We start from the raw sequence: 12,987 nt of genomic DNA on the forward strand, positions 1-12,987 counted from the left end.
ACGAGAGAGAGAGAGAGAGAGAGAGAGAGAGAGAGAGAGAGAGAGAGAGAGAGAGAGAGAGAGAGAGAGAGAGAGAGAGAGACAAAAAGAGAGAGAGAGAGAGACAAAAAGAGAGAGAGAGAGAGAGAGAGAGACAAAAAGAGAGAGAGAGAGAGAGAGAGAGAGACAAAAAGAGAGAGAGAGAGAGAGAGAGAGACAAAAAGAGAGAGAGAGAGAGAGAGAGAGACAAAAAGAGAGAGAGAGAGAGAGCGAGAGCGAGAGAGAATGAATGAATGAATTTGGGGGAAGACAATAGGTAAATAGCTACAGCAACAACAAAAACAAGCATTAAGGCTCCTAAGCAGCGCGCACACACGTAACTGTCCATACAGTGCACACGCAGCAAAATGAACTAAGACAGCATCTTACACGTCTGCCTTTTCTAGCTGGTACACAGGCACGAGAATGCTTCAATAGAGAAAGGAAACACAAGTTAACTATGAATGAAGAGTCCGAAACATCCATTTAGACCTATATATTTTTCCTGCCCTTTCTCACTTCCCCCACATCATAAATTTGGAAAACTAATAATAATGAAGTCACATTGAGAGTAACACTTTTCCATAAAGTAGCGGTTGAATGAACAGTTGATGGGGTTTGTAACTTCTGCTCAACCCTTTCATTGTCCACTCCAATTGTAAATTTTAGAAACACAAGTCATTTTTATATCCGCACCTTTTCTTTTAACCTTACCCTGCCTCTGGAACTCCCTTCTTCCTTATGCAACTCCCCATCCCAACTATCCATGTACACCACCTTACCAGTTGTAAAATCTAGTCTGTCAGGAATTGTTCCAATGTATCCAGAAAAGGCACCACTGGCAGCCACGGTGAACTGTTGCACACTGTGTGTCATATCCATCACTACTCAGTGGCAAGAACACTTCCTATAATTTCTCTCTACATGTCACTGGCAAAGATGGCATTCACTGCTCACTCCCAGTTCCCTTGAATGATGACGTTTATTGAGTATCTAGTTGAGCCCCTTCATAGGGCAGTAAATTCCAATACCACTCTGTGGGTCTGGAACCATGTGTAGGTCAGTTGGATATGGATAGCCAACTTCTTTGGCCAACGATTCAGTGGGTCACCTTGCCTTGTTTATTTTTAGAAAATCATCTCATAAAGCAGAGGTTATGGAACTAAAAAATGTCCAAACTGGCAGTGTGAGATTCTGGAGTAATAAAACAGGATTGCTGACACCATGGAACAGGACACACCATGGACTTAGTTTGTTGCCTCCATCTGGTATGCCCTCTCCTTCCTTTCGCATTCTGGGCCACTTCTCCTCTGATACCCACACTGCTCCCATGACTCTCTACTGTACAACTTCATTCTGTGCCACACATACCCTTTTACTTTTTCTCTCCCAAATAGCCAAGGCCCATACATTCCGCCCAGCAGTTCTTTTAATTGAACATACTCTGGTTGTGGTGTTGTTTCCTCAACATTGATGACATCAAACATAAACTAGTCATCACTTTGTGTTGCACATGCTCTGTCTGCAGTAATCATGATCCTGAATTTCCAATCCATTGTAAATTTATTTCTGAAAGGTCATCAGCCTAAACCATCTCCTTCCACAGATGTTGCGAAACCTGCTGAGTATTTCCAGCATTTTTAGTTGTTATTTCTGCATCAAGGTATTTTGCATTTGTCAATTCAATTTTCTGGCTTGCTCCCCTGGTTTATCGAGTGTTACAATAAAGTTCATCGTAAGCTTGACAAGCATGTCATCCTTGATGTAATAACAAGGAAAATGGAGATGCTGGTTTACCAGAGAAAGACACAGCGGGTCAGGCAGCATCTCTGGAGAACATGGATAGGTGATGTTTTGGATCGGGGCCCTTCTTCAGACTAATTGTGGGGTGGGAGCGGAGTGGGCAGGAAAGAAGGCTGAAAGAGAGGAGTGGCAGGAGGGGGGTTTGTGGGAGAAAGATCATCATCTTTGATCATCTCTATTAATGTCTTGTTTTCACACACTTTACCTTTCCTTAACTCGATGTCTCCCTCTCCCCTGACTCTCAGTCTGATGAAAGGGTCTCGACCCGAAACAACACCCATTCCTTCTATCCAGAGATGCTGCCTGTCCCACTGAGTTACTCCAGCATTTTGTGTCTACCTTCAGATCATCTTTGAGCTGGGCGTCTTCAGAAATTGATACAACCAATTCCATTTACAGCTCTGCACCAGCCTTTTGCTTCTTTACTTGCCAAGTTATTAATTTCCTTCGCCTTGCATCAACAATGTCATCTAATCTCTCTTGAATTCCACCCTTCCACGGATATTTGATCTCACTCTCCCTTTCCTTCCTACTTGGCAATTTAAAATTCTCTTTTACTTTTCTGATGATTTTGATCTGAAATATGCACAGCTTCTCCTTCCAATTTGTCTGCCTGATCTGACTATTTCTAGCAATTTTATTTTTTCTGTCACAAGCCTGAAGCTAAAGGGAGTAAATAATATTATTTAATGAGAGAAGAATAAATAAATGGCAGAGGAGTTGAATAACTAATAAAGAAATGGCAGAGGAGTTGAATTTGCATCAGTCTTCACAGTAGAAGACGTCACCAACATGCCTGAAATTCAAGAGAATCAGGGGGTGGAAATTAGTGGGGTGGCAATTACTAGGGAGAAGGTGCTTGGGAAGCTGAAAGGGCTGAAGGTGAATAAGTCACCTGGACCAGATGGACTGTACCCTAGGGTTCTGAAAGAGGTTGCTTTAGAGATTGTGGAGGTATTGATAGCGATATTTCAAGAATCACTGGAATCAGGAGAGGTCCCAGATGATTAGAAAATTGCCAATGTTACCCCACTGCACAAGAAGGGAGCAAATCAGATTAGTGGGAACTATAGGTGGTTACTCTGACTTTGGTGGTTGGTAAGATTTTAGAGTCCATTGTAAAGGATGCGGTTACGGAGTACTTAGAAGTTCATGATAAAATAGAAGTCAGCATGGCTTTGTAAAGAGGAGGTCTTGCTTGACAAATTTGCTGGAATTCTTTGAAGAAGTAAATAGCAGGACAGACAAAGGTGAGGCAGTAGATGTTGTTTACCTAGATTTTAAGATCTTTGATAAGGTGCCACACCGGAGGCTGCTAAGGAAGATGAGAGCCCATGGTATCAAAGGGCAGATACCAGCATGAATATCTGGTTGGGAGGATAGAATAAGGCAAAAGTGTGGCAATAAAGGTTTTTTTTTAGGTTGGCCGCCAGTGACCAGCGGAATTCCGCAGGGCTCGGTGCTGCGGCTGCTAATGATTTGGATGAGGGGATTGAAGGCTTTGTGGCCAAGTTTGCGGATGATATGAAAATAGGTGGATGGGGCAGGTAGTGTAGAGAAAGCAGGGACTCTGCAGAAGGATTTGGATAGGTTGGGAAAATGGGCAGAGAAGTGGCAGATGGAATATAGTGTAGCAAAGTGTGGAGTCATGCATTGTGGTAGTTGGAATAAAGGCGTAGATTATTTTCCAAATGGGGAGAGAATCCAGAAATCGAAGATACAAAGGGACTTGGTGCAGGATTCCCAAAAAGTTAATCTGCAATTCGAATCGGTACTAAAGAAGGGCAGACGCAATTCTAGCATCTATTTCGAGAGGGGTTGTATACAAAACAGGGATGTAATGCTGAGGCTCTATAACGTGCTGATCGGGCCGCATTTGGAATATTGTGAGCAATTTTAGGCACCATATCTGAGGAAGGATGTACTGGCCCTGGAGAGGGTCCAGAGGAGGTTTGCAAGAATAATCCCACGAATGAACAGGTAAACATATGATGAATGTTTGACGGCACTGGGCCTGTACTCGCTGGAGTTTAGAAGGGGGACCTCATTGAAACGTACAGAATAGTGAAAGGCCTGGATAGATTGGATGTGGAGAGGATGTACTGGCCCTGGAGAGGGTCCAGAGGAGGTTTGCAAGAATAATCCCACGAATGAACAGGTAAACATATGATGAATGTTTGACGGCACTGGGCCTGTACTCGCTGGAGTTTAGAAGGGGGACCTCATTGAAACGTACAGAATAGTGAAAGGCCTGGATAGATTGGATGTGGAGAGGATGTTTCCACCAGTGGGAGAGTCAATAGCCTCAGAATTAAAGGACGTTCTTTCAGGAAGGAGATGAGGAGGAATTTCTTTAGTCAGAGGGTGGGTGAACCTGTTAAATTCTTTGCCACAGAAGGCTGTGGAGGCCAAGTCAGTGGATATATTTAAGGCAGAGATAGATAAGATTCTTGATTAGTACAGGTGTTGGAAGATATGGGGAGGAGAATGGGGTTAGGAGGGAAAGATAGATCAGCCATGATTGAATGGCGGAGTAGACTAGATTGGCCGAATGGCCTAATTCTGCTCCTATCACATGATCTTATGATTGCTGAGAAAGAGAGAGTTGAATAATATCAGGGGGGGCAAGAGTACAAAGTCAATTAAATATGGTCCTGATGAGAGAAGGATATCCTCATGAGGTTACTGTGCTGACCGATAAAGGAAGATTGTACTTGTTAGACTAAAAAAATTGTTAAAAAAATATTCTTTAAGAGATGAGAAAACATTTAGTTTATTTGCCACCCAAGGCTGGAGAACATTTTCATACATTGAACAGGCCTGCTCTTTGATCGACCTTTTTGTTGAGAGTTATATTTACATCTTCAAGCCAGGATTTGTTATAGGGAGACTTGTGACTGAATGGTTACACTGTGCCTACAACAACCACAGTGGATTTTTGCTCACGACGCATTAAATCACCACTGGAATGCAAATCAAAAGAGCTGTTAGAAGGAGATGTTTACACCCATCTCAACAAACATTTGCATTCTTTTCCTTATCAGTACTTATTATTATATTACGTGTTGAGAAACAAGATGGGGAAACCACTGTCATTGATCTGCAGTGCAATCTATAGACTGAATTACACTTCTGTTATGACCTCCTTCACCATTAAACACATTTTATTCATGCCAGTGAAAGCTTTTCACTCATCCACACTTGCTGACAGGTTGTCATTGGAAACTCACACTACATGGTTCTGTGCTGCAGTCGTTTCATTGATGTAATCCTTAGGCAAGGGGACTAGATCTGAACATAATATTACAGATACAGATTCCATAATTAAAGCAAAGTATCGTTACTCTTCTACTCAAATTCTGCAGCAATAAAGGTCAACATTGTTAATTACTTTTTTCATCTCTCTGTTAACTTCCAGCGATTCATGTACCAGGACACCCATCTCTCTAAACACCAGCATCTTTCAATCCCTCATTGTTTAAAAAAATACTATATTATTCACCATAGTGATTAATCACCATAGTGATTAATGTTGTATTTTTTTAAACAATGAGGGATTGAAAGATGCTCATAGTGATTAATGTCACATTTTTCCATGTTAAAGTCTGAGTGCCTTTGCCCATTCATTTAACCTGCCTATATCCCCTACAGGCTCTCTGTAAACTCCTCAATCCATAGCCTAGCATTGCATCACAGCTAATTTTTAATTTATTTTAGTTTAGAGATACAGTGCAGAAACAGGCCCTTCGGCTCACTAAGTCTGCCCCGACCAGCGACACCCGCACACTTACACTATCCTGCACACCCTAGGGACAATTTACAATTATACCCAGCCAATTAACCTACAAACCGTCTTTGGATTGTGGGAGTAAACTGGAGATCCCGAAGAAAACCCTCGCAGGTCATGGGGAGAACTTAGAAATTCCGTACAGACAGCACCTGTAGTCAGGATGGAACCCGGGTCTCTGGCGCTGTAAGGCAGCAACTTTACTGCTGCACCACCATGCCACCCAATCTGGATGTACTATTTAATCCATTCATTCAAATCATCAATACAGATGTGAACAGCAATCCCTGCAGCACTCCATTTACATACCTAACCAGAAACTTACACTTACTTATATTGTTTCATCAGAACATTAGAAAATCTTTAATCCTACTAAAGATTTTATTAAAATCAACCAAAACACAGTGCTACGATAAACATAGCTACAACAAAACACACCGGGTCACAGTCACAGGTATCTAAACCTACAATAGTCGATTTTACTTGGCATCTAAATTTGTACTTATAATTGTACTGTTGCTGAGATTGCTTATTGCCTAAAGTTTCTTCTGTAACGTTTACTCAGGATAATCTGTGGTCTGGGACATATCGAGGATGGTACTCTAGTAAGCTAACTTGTCCCTTTATTATGCCAGCACAGCAGTATTTCTTGAGTAGATCCATTTAAATGTGACTGTAAAGTGTGCAAGGCTACTTTTCAACATCTTGTAAATGTTTAGTTCAGTGTTGGCTGCTGATATGAGAGGGGGCTGCACCAAGGTTGGAGTTGGGAAATAAATACACCAGGTCATAAGGTACTTTAGGAAAATTGGGCAGCATCGGTTTTAGTGATTAAGAAAGAAGTTACTGCACTGAGAAAGAATGTAAGGAGAGGTAAGCAGGAAGAGGAGAATACGTGGAATTAGGAAAAAGAAGGGGTTGGATTGTGATGGATGTTCCAGAGCAGGACTTCTGATAGCTGCCGTGGTAGGAAGAGCATGCAGCAAAGACAGAAGGGATATATTGGAAGATTTTAACCTTCATTTAGGTTGGTATCCCATGTACAATAAGAATTCTTAATCATATTCAGGATAGAAAAAGTATGTCTGAGATTGACGAGGAGTTCACCATGTTGGATTGAGCAATGAGTAATCAGCCAGATTTGGTTATAAGTTTGGCTATAAACAGTTACAATATTGTTGAGTTCATTGCACTGTTCCAAATAATGAAACGCAAAATAGTTTGTAAGATTCTCGATTTGGGTAAGGTTGCCTTCCATGCAATGATAGAAATTGGCTACAATAAACTGGGCAAATCTGCTAATGGATTTGACTCGAAAAGAGCGGAAGAGGATATTCACCCAAATAAAAACAATAACTAAAGTAAAGAATCAGTTTATACCCTTAAGAAGCAGGGAGTTTCATTCACCCCCACCCAACCTACCCATCAAAAAAAAAGAAAAGATGCATGTAGAAAGACAAATATTAGCACAGATGTTTGAAATGGGAAAAGGAATAGGAAACAAATCTTCCAATGGACATCAAAATCAACATAGGATTTGTATTGTTAGGGTAAAAAGAGTGGGTCAGAAACTGTGTGGGCCCACTGAAAATGCCTCAATACACAAGTTAGAAGGTTTATAGAAACAAAGAATAGTTAGCGAACTCTCTTCTATATGTAGAAATTGATTATAGATCATTTGTAAAATTTAAAAGTGAGTGATATTTTTTGTTAACTTTTAAGTATTATGAGTTATGGGACCTAACACCATACCCGCTTTGGCCAAGGGAATTGGGATCTCCATGAACAAAGGAACTGAGTCAATGAGCTGCAAACATAAAATGAACTTGTATTTCCGAGAGTTTAAAATACTGAAATGTGATGACACTCAAACATTAAAATAAACGACAGCTGAGAGTCTATTTTCCTTGGATAGGAAATGTAATATATAAAGCAGAGTTCCAAGATTAGAGGTCAGCCATCAAAGACTGAGATGGGAAGGAGTATCTTTACTGAGAGAACTAAATTTTTGCTGTTCTAACCCAAAGGTTTTTTAAAGCTGATCCTAGTGTCGGTTGAGATGGACGGATTGCAATTATTATTTCACATGTTCTTACATCCTCGACTTCTCGACCATTGTCATACTGATAGCTAATTACGATTATGATTTGAGTTGCATAAACATTGATAATTACGAGAATGTTGTCCGGATTAGAGGGTTTCAGCTACAAGGAGAGGTTGGATAACTTGGGCTGTTTTCTCTAGAACATTAGAGGTTGAGGGCAGACCTGATAGAAGTATATAAAATTATGAGAGGCATAGATAGAGTGGACAGTCAGAACCTTTCCCCCAGGGTGGAAATGTCCAACGAGTTTACGAGGCTTTTGGTTAGGCAGATGGAAGTGCAAGGATTAGAGGGATATGGATCATGTGCAGGCAGTTGAGATCAATTTAACTTGGCACAAACACTGTGGGCCAATGGGCTGTCCCTGTGCTGTAGTGTTCTGTGTTCTATTTTCTAATCCTGCTGACTCACGCTACCCCAGCATCACTCTCAGGCCCCGTTATCACCACCAAAACCTGGTGCTCCTGCATGGGAGACAAAATCCTGTCTACAACCATCAGCGTTCCCACAACAAACATTCATTTTACATGGGGAATTCAGGGTGTGCAGATGAACATAAACACATTTCTGTGAATGTTGGGGATTTTTGTTGCTGTTCCATCCAATGTCCCCATTAAAGGGTAAGATCCATTGGTAGGAAGGAAGCTTCTGAACTTACATCATTCCAGAAGTTTATCAGTGAAGATGAGGAGGAAGACAACAGTGAATCCTGTCCCAAGAGTCAAACAGTGCCACACATCGAGTGTGAGTGGTGGAGGAGGAAGAAATTCAATTAAAAACAATGAGAAAACTTATCAGAACTAACCTATTAAGAAAGTCACTTAACTTGCACAAGCAGGAACACAGCAAGAAGTAAACTATAAAACATGAAAACATTTCAGTCCTAAGGGTTGGTGAAGAAAGCTAAATCGCATATCTTGATAATTAATATCTGCATAATTTAAGTTACTCACTTCAAATTGATCCAGAGGAGAGGCAGGTGTATTCAAAAATGCCAAGAAAGAATTCTGTGAGTCTTGGTGCTTTACACCTAGAAAAATAGCAGCAAGTTTTTTTAAAACTCTAAGTAATGTTGAGCTGTGCTTTCTCTGGAGGTCAATTCCAGCTGCACGATCGCCATAGGTGCAAATATACTTTGGTGTTTTTTAAATTAAAGAAGATGGCTTTAAGCTTAAACCAGCTATTGCAATTTACCATCCTTTTACAACAAAAAGCATTTCAAATGCAAACTACACGATCAAGCCTGAAACCACAGCACTGGATAGACTGTCGCTTGTGCAATCATTCTTCCATATCAAAACATTGTCACAGAACTGATACAACATAACGCACCCACCCTGACCAAACAAACTATACATATACAGAATAAGAAGCTACGCAGCCATTACAGATATCAAGGATACCATTACTGAGTAAATTGTAAACTGCAACTTTCCAAACATATCTCTTTTGAAGCACAGTGGTGGATGTAGAGGAATTTAAGAAGGCATTATTTTAAAAGTTTGCTTTCATCTGGAATAAGTTGATGTTCCGCTGAAGAAGCCTGATGTCAAATTAACAATATTATAATTTACTTACATATTATAACAATATTATAACTTACAGAAGCATGGGAATTTGCTTAACCCAGGGCTCAATACTATTTGTGAATTTCTTTAAGAGAAAACTAAATGACTGTTGTTTATTCCAGTCACCAACCAATAGACAACCCAACCACCCAGCCCAACAACATTCATCAACATTAATTCAACCAACAGCTCAAAAAGACTTTGTAAGCACCATTTCAGGTCACCAATCTTGTCTTTGCCAATTTTCATTGTTTTTAAGATTCCTTGAAACCAGCTGATTCTTTCAGCTCTACTGATTTATATAATTTTGAAAATGCAAAAAGAATATTGGTTTCAGGTACCCTCGAAAGAAACAAACTGACACACAGAAAGGTCAGGTCTGCAGTGACAGCCCAGTGCTCCCATACCCTTTTCTAATTTTATTTCCGCCATTTCCTTCTTGAGCTTCTCTATTTCAGTCAGCAGCTCCAGGTTCCTCTTCTCACCATCTTGCAATTTGCTGCAACAAAAATCAAAGAAGTATACTTTTAGGGAATAGAAACCTTGCAGGAAATGGAACAGGTAAGACTGACCAAAGAAAGTACAGAGAAAGACTGACCAAGTCATACCAGATACCAGGCACTCCTGAGGACCTTCTTTGACACTGGTGGCATCAGCCATTTTCTATGGAGTGGTCTGCTGGAGCAGCAGCATCTCAACTGCTGACAGGAAGAGACTTGATAAACTGATCAAGAAGGCCAGCTCTGTCCTGGGATGCCCCCTGGACTCAGTGCAGGCGGTGGGAGAGAGGAAGATGATGGCAAAGCTATCATCGCTGCTGGACAACGACTCCCACCCCATGCAGGACACTGTCACTGCACTGAGCAGCTCCTTCAGTGACTTCTTCACCCCAAGTGTGTGAGAGATATCGAAGGTCCTTCCTTCCTGCTGCCGTCAGACTGCACAACCAGCACTGCTCCCAGTAGACCATTATAATAAAGATAATTACCTTTATTTCAAATATAAAGAATGCTTATCTAATTTTGCTATCCACTTTGCTGCTGTAACCCTGCAAATTTCCCCGTTGTGGGACGAATAAAGGATTATTATTATTATTATTATTATATCCGGATTAACAAATGTACAGGGAAAGGCCATTCAACCTGATTTAATGCTTTTTATTTTAGAAGGATGATAAATTTAAATTGTGCTTAGCTACCCATCCCGACTGTGGGAAGGAGGATAGTTGGCAGTACCCAGCAGGATGCCTTAAGTCGAGGCTTGCGTAGTGCAGGGTGATGGCTAAGGGTTTGCGTGACACATTTACCCAATACACAAGCAGTACTCCTGCTCCAAAAGCTGGCACATTTGAAATCCACCAGTGAACTGGCACCGCTAGTTTCTCTACCCCACACAAATGGTCTGAATAGCATCCATGTAGTGGTGCACAGTTTTAGAAGCGTACAGCACAGGAACAGGCCCTTCAGCCCACCAGCACTGACCATGAAACCAATCTAACTAATCCCATCTGCCTGCATATGGTCCGTATCCCTCTAGCCCCTGCCTGTTTATGTGTGTGCCTAAACGTTCCTTAACTATTACTATTATATCTGCTTCTACCAGGTCGTCTTTTATACTTTCATTCTCTGTATGAAAGACTTGCCATACACTTCTTAAAACTTTCTACATCTCCTTAAACTTATCTCGCATTTGATATTTCCATTCTGGAACAAAGATTCTATGCATGACTGGAACTGCACACAATATTCGAAATACAGCTCAGCCAAGGTTTTAGAAAGCTGCAACACATCTTCCTGATTATTATACTCACTGCCCTGACCAACGAAGGCGGGCACACCATGTGCCTTCTTTACCACTGTACAAGCTAATGGTACATCGACTGATGCTGAACCCATATTTTAATATTATGGAAAAGCCTGTAGTTAGTTGCCTGTGAAGCACTTTGGACCATCTTGAAGGCTGTGAAAATTGTTTATTGAAGATATTTTTTTCAAGGATCCATTTCGCAACTCTTCTCAACTGCTTCCACCCCAGCAAGAGCAGAGCTGGTTAAACAGGCTCTGGGCAGTTTTATCAACAACATCAACAAACAAGCTCCAGAACAGGAGACTGATGATCACGGCTCTGGATGTGTGACTTAATTACGTCAAACATACATCTTGTACAGACCATCGGTCACGTAGGTGAATGGATAAACAGTGTGATCATTTGGATTTTGCCTCTTTTCCTATCAACCCAGGAAAATTTTGTAAATCTTTCAATGGGTACAATGACAATAAAGATATATTGTATTGTATTGTATTGTATTGTAAACTGATTAGAAAGAATGGAATCCAAATAATTTTAAACTGGCTCCATCTCAGCCACCAATGTGATTTATTTATCTTACATCTTTCTTCCTTGCAGGCAGGCTGTCAGATTTTTACGTGGTTAGCTGGATCTGGTTCAGGTTCACTAACTGCCTATAATAGGACATGGTCACAGACTGTAAAAGGCAGTTTCCTTCAGTGGAAAATATCTCAGAAAGTAAACACTCCTCTATCCCACCAATGCTCAAGAACTCTCTGCTCCTCTAACTATGGCTTCTCCAGTGTCGATTTCAATTGCTCTACCATGGCAGACCTTGCCTTCGCTCCAGAATTTTCTCCCTAAATCACTCATCCTCAAAAAATTCAAAGAGTTCAAAATGCTTCTTTTTCACCATGCCTTTTATTATCTGCCTAATGCCTCCTTATATGGCTCAGCATCAAATTTTACTTGAGAAGCTATTTTTCAATAGCACCTTTGTCTAATTTCAACAGCTATTCCCAAACCATAGCAGCTTGGCTAACATCTGAATCAATACCGTGGAAATAAGGACACAGCTTAAGTTGTATTCGGGATCGTGTTGACAGCATGCTGTGTTGTATTGGCAATATTTGTGGAACCCATGAGCTTTGGTTCCAGTTTCAGGCCCAGTGTTCCACCATCTATGTGGGGATGTTAGAGAGGTCTAATTAGCGAGATGGGATTCTGACCATGCGATCCTTGGGGCTGGAATTCAAATAAGGGGAGACGAGCAAAGATCAATAGAGGTTTCCCCACCTTTGGGTGTAAGTAAAAAGACTGAATTTATCATTTGGATGAGAGCCTCCAACAGCCCCTGAAAAGTGGTTTCAAAGCTGTGAAAGGACGAAAATGACACAAAGTTCTAGAGTAACAGCTGGTCAGGCATCATCTCTGGAACATAGATAGGGTATGTTTTGGGATGAGACCCTTCTTCAGACAGCACCTTATGTCCTGCTGAGTTGCTCCAGCATTTTGTGTCCTCCAGAGATGCTGCCTGATCTGCTGAGTTACTCGAGCACTTTGTATCCTTTTGTGTATTAACCAACATCTGCAGATCTTTGTTTCTACCAAAGACAAAATTGACTCCAATCTTCATGGTGCCTGGTTACAATCCAATTTATCACAGATATTAGACACGCCTCCTGCACTTAATCCCGTTGTTTTGGTAATGCAGCCAATTAACCATATTAGGCACGCTGTGACGGGCCGAGCCACTTTGGTATCGAACCTTCTTTTGTCGGCGCCGAACTCTCGTGTGGACCGGGCGTCATCTGAGCCGACCAATCAGGCGGTCAGGGGGGTGGGCATTCGTGTGCCAGGAGAACAAACGATTTGGCAGTTGGGATTTGAACTTGGGCACGCGCGGGTGAGCGACGGAA

At 41.3% G+C, this 12,987-nt stretch overlaps 1 protein-coding gene across 10 annotated transcripts in view; it reads right to left on the minus strand.

Annotated features, from left to right (window-relative positions):
* The window catches only part of LOC144593414 (serine/threonine-protein kinase MRCK alpha-like), a 324,476-nt gene that overhangs the window by 61,122 nt on the left and 250,367 nt on the right, over positions 1–12,987 (minus strand). For 8 of the 10 annotated variants that reach the window (XM_078398926.1, XM_078398934.1, XM_078398929.1 and 5 more), the window contains 3 exons: positions 9,688–9,779; positions 8,666–8,742; positions 409–447 (listed from right to left, as the gene is read on the minus strand). In XM_078398926.1, the coding sequence (XP_078255052.1) occupies positions 409–447; positions 8,666–8,742; positions 9,688–9,779 (208 nt within the window). The remainder of the gene's footprint in view (positions 1–408; positions 448–8,665; positions 8,743–9,687; positions 9,780–12,987) is intronic. The other 2 variants (XM_078398933.1, XM_078398927.1) reach the window with 1 other exon arrangement.

The sequence above is a fragment of the Rhinoraja longicauda genome, chromosome 5 (genome assembly GCF_053455715.1).
Source record: "Rhinoraja longicauda isolate Sanriku21f chromosome 5, sRhiLon1.1, whole genome shotgun sequence".
Taxonomy (NCBI): domain Eukaryota; kingdom Metazoa; phylum Chordata; class Chondrichthyes; order Rajiformes; family Arhynchobatidae; genus Rhinoraja; species Rhinoraja longicauda.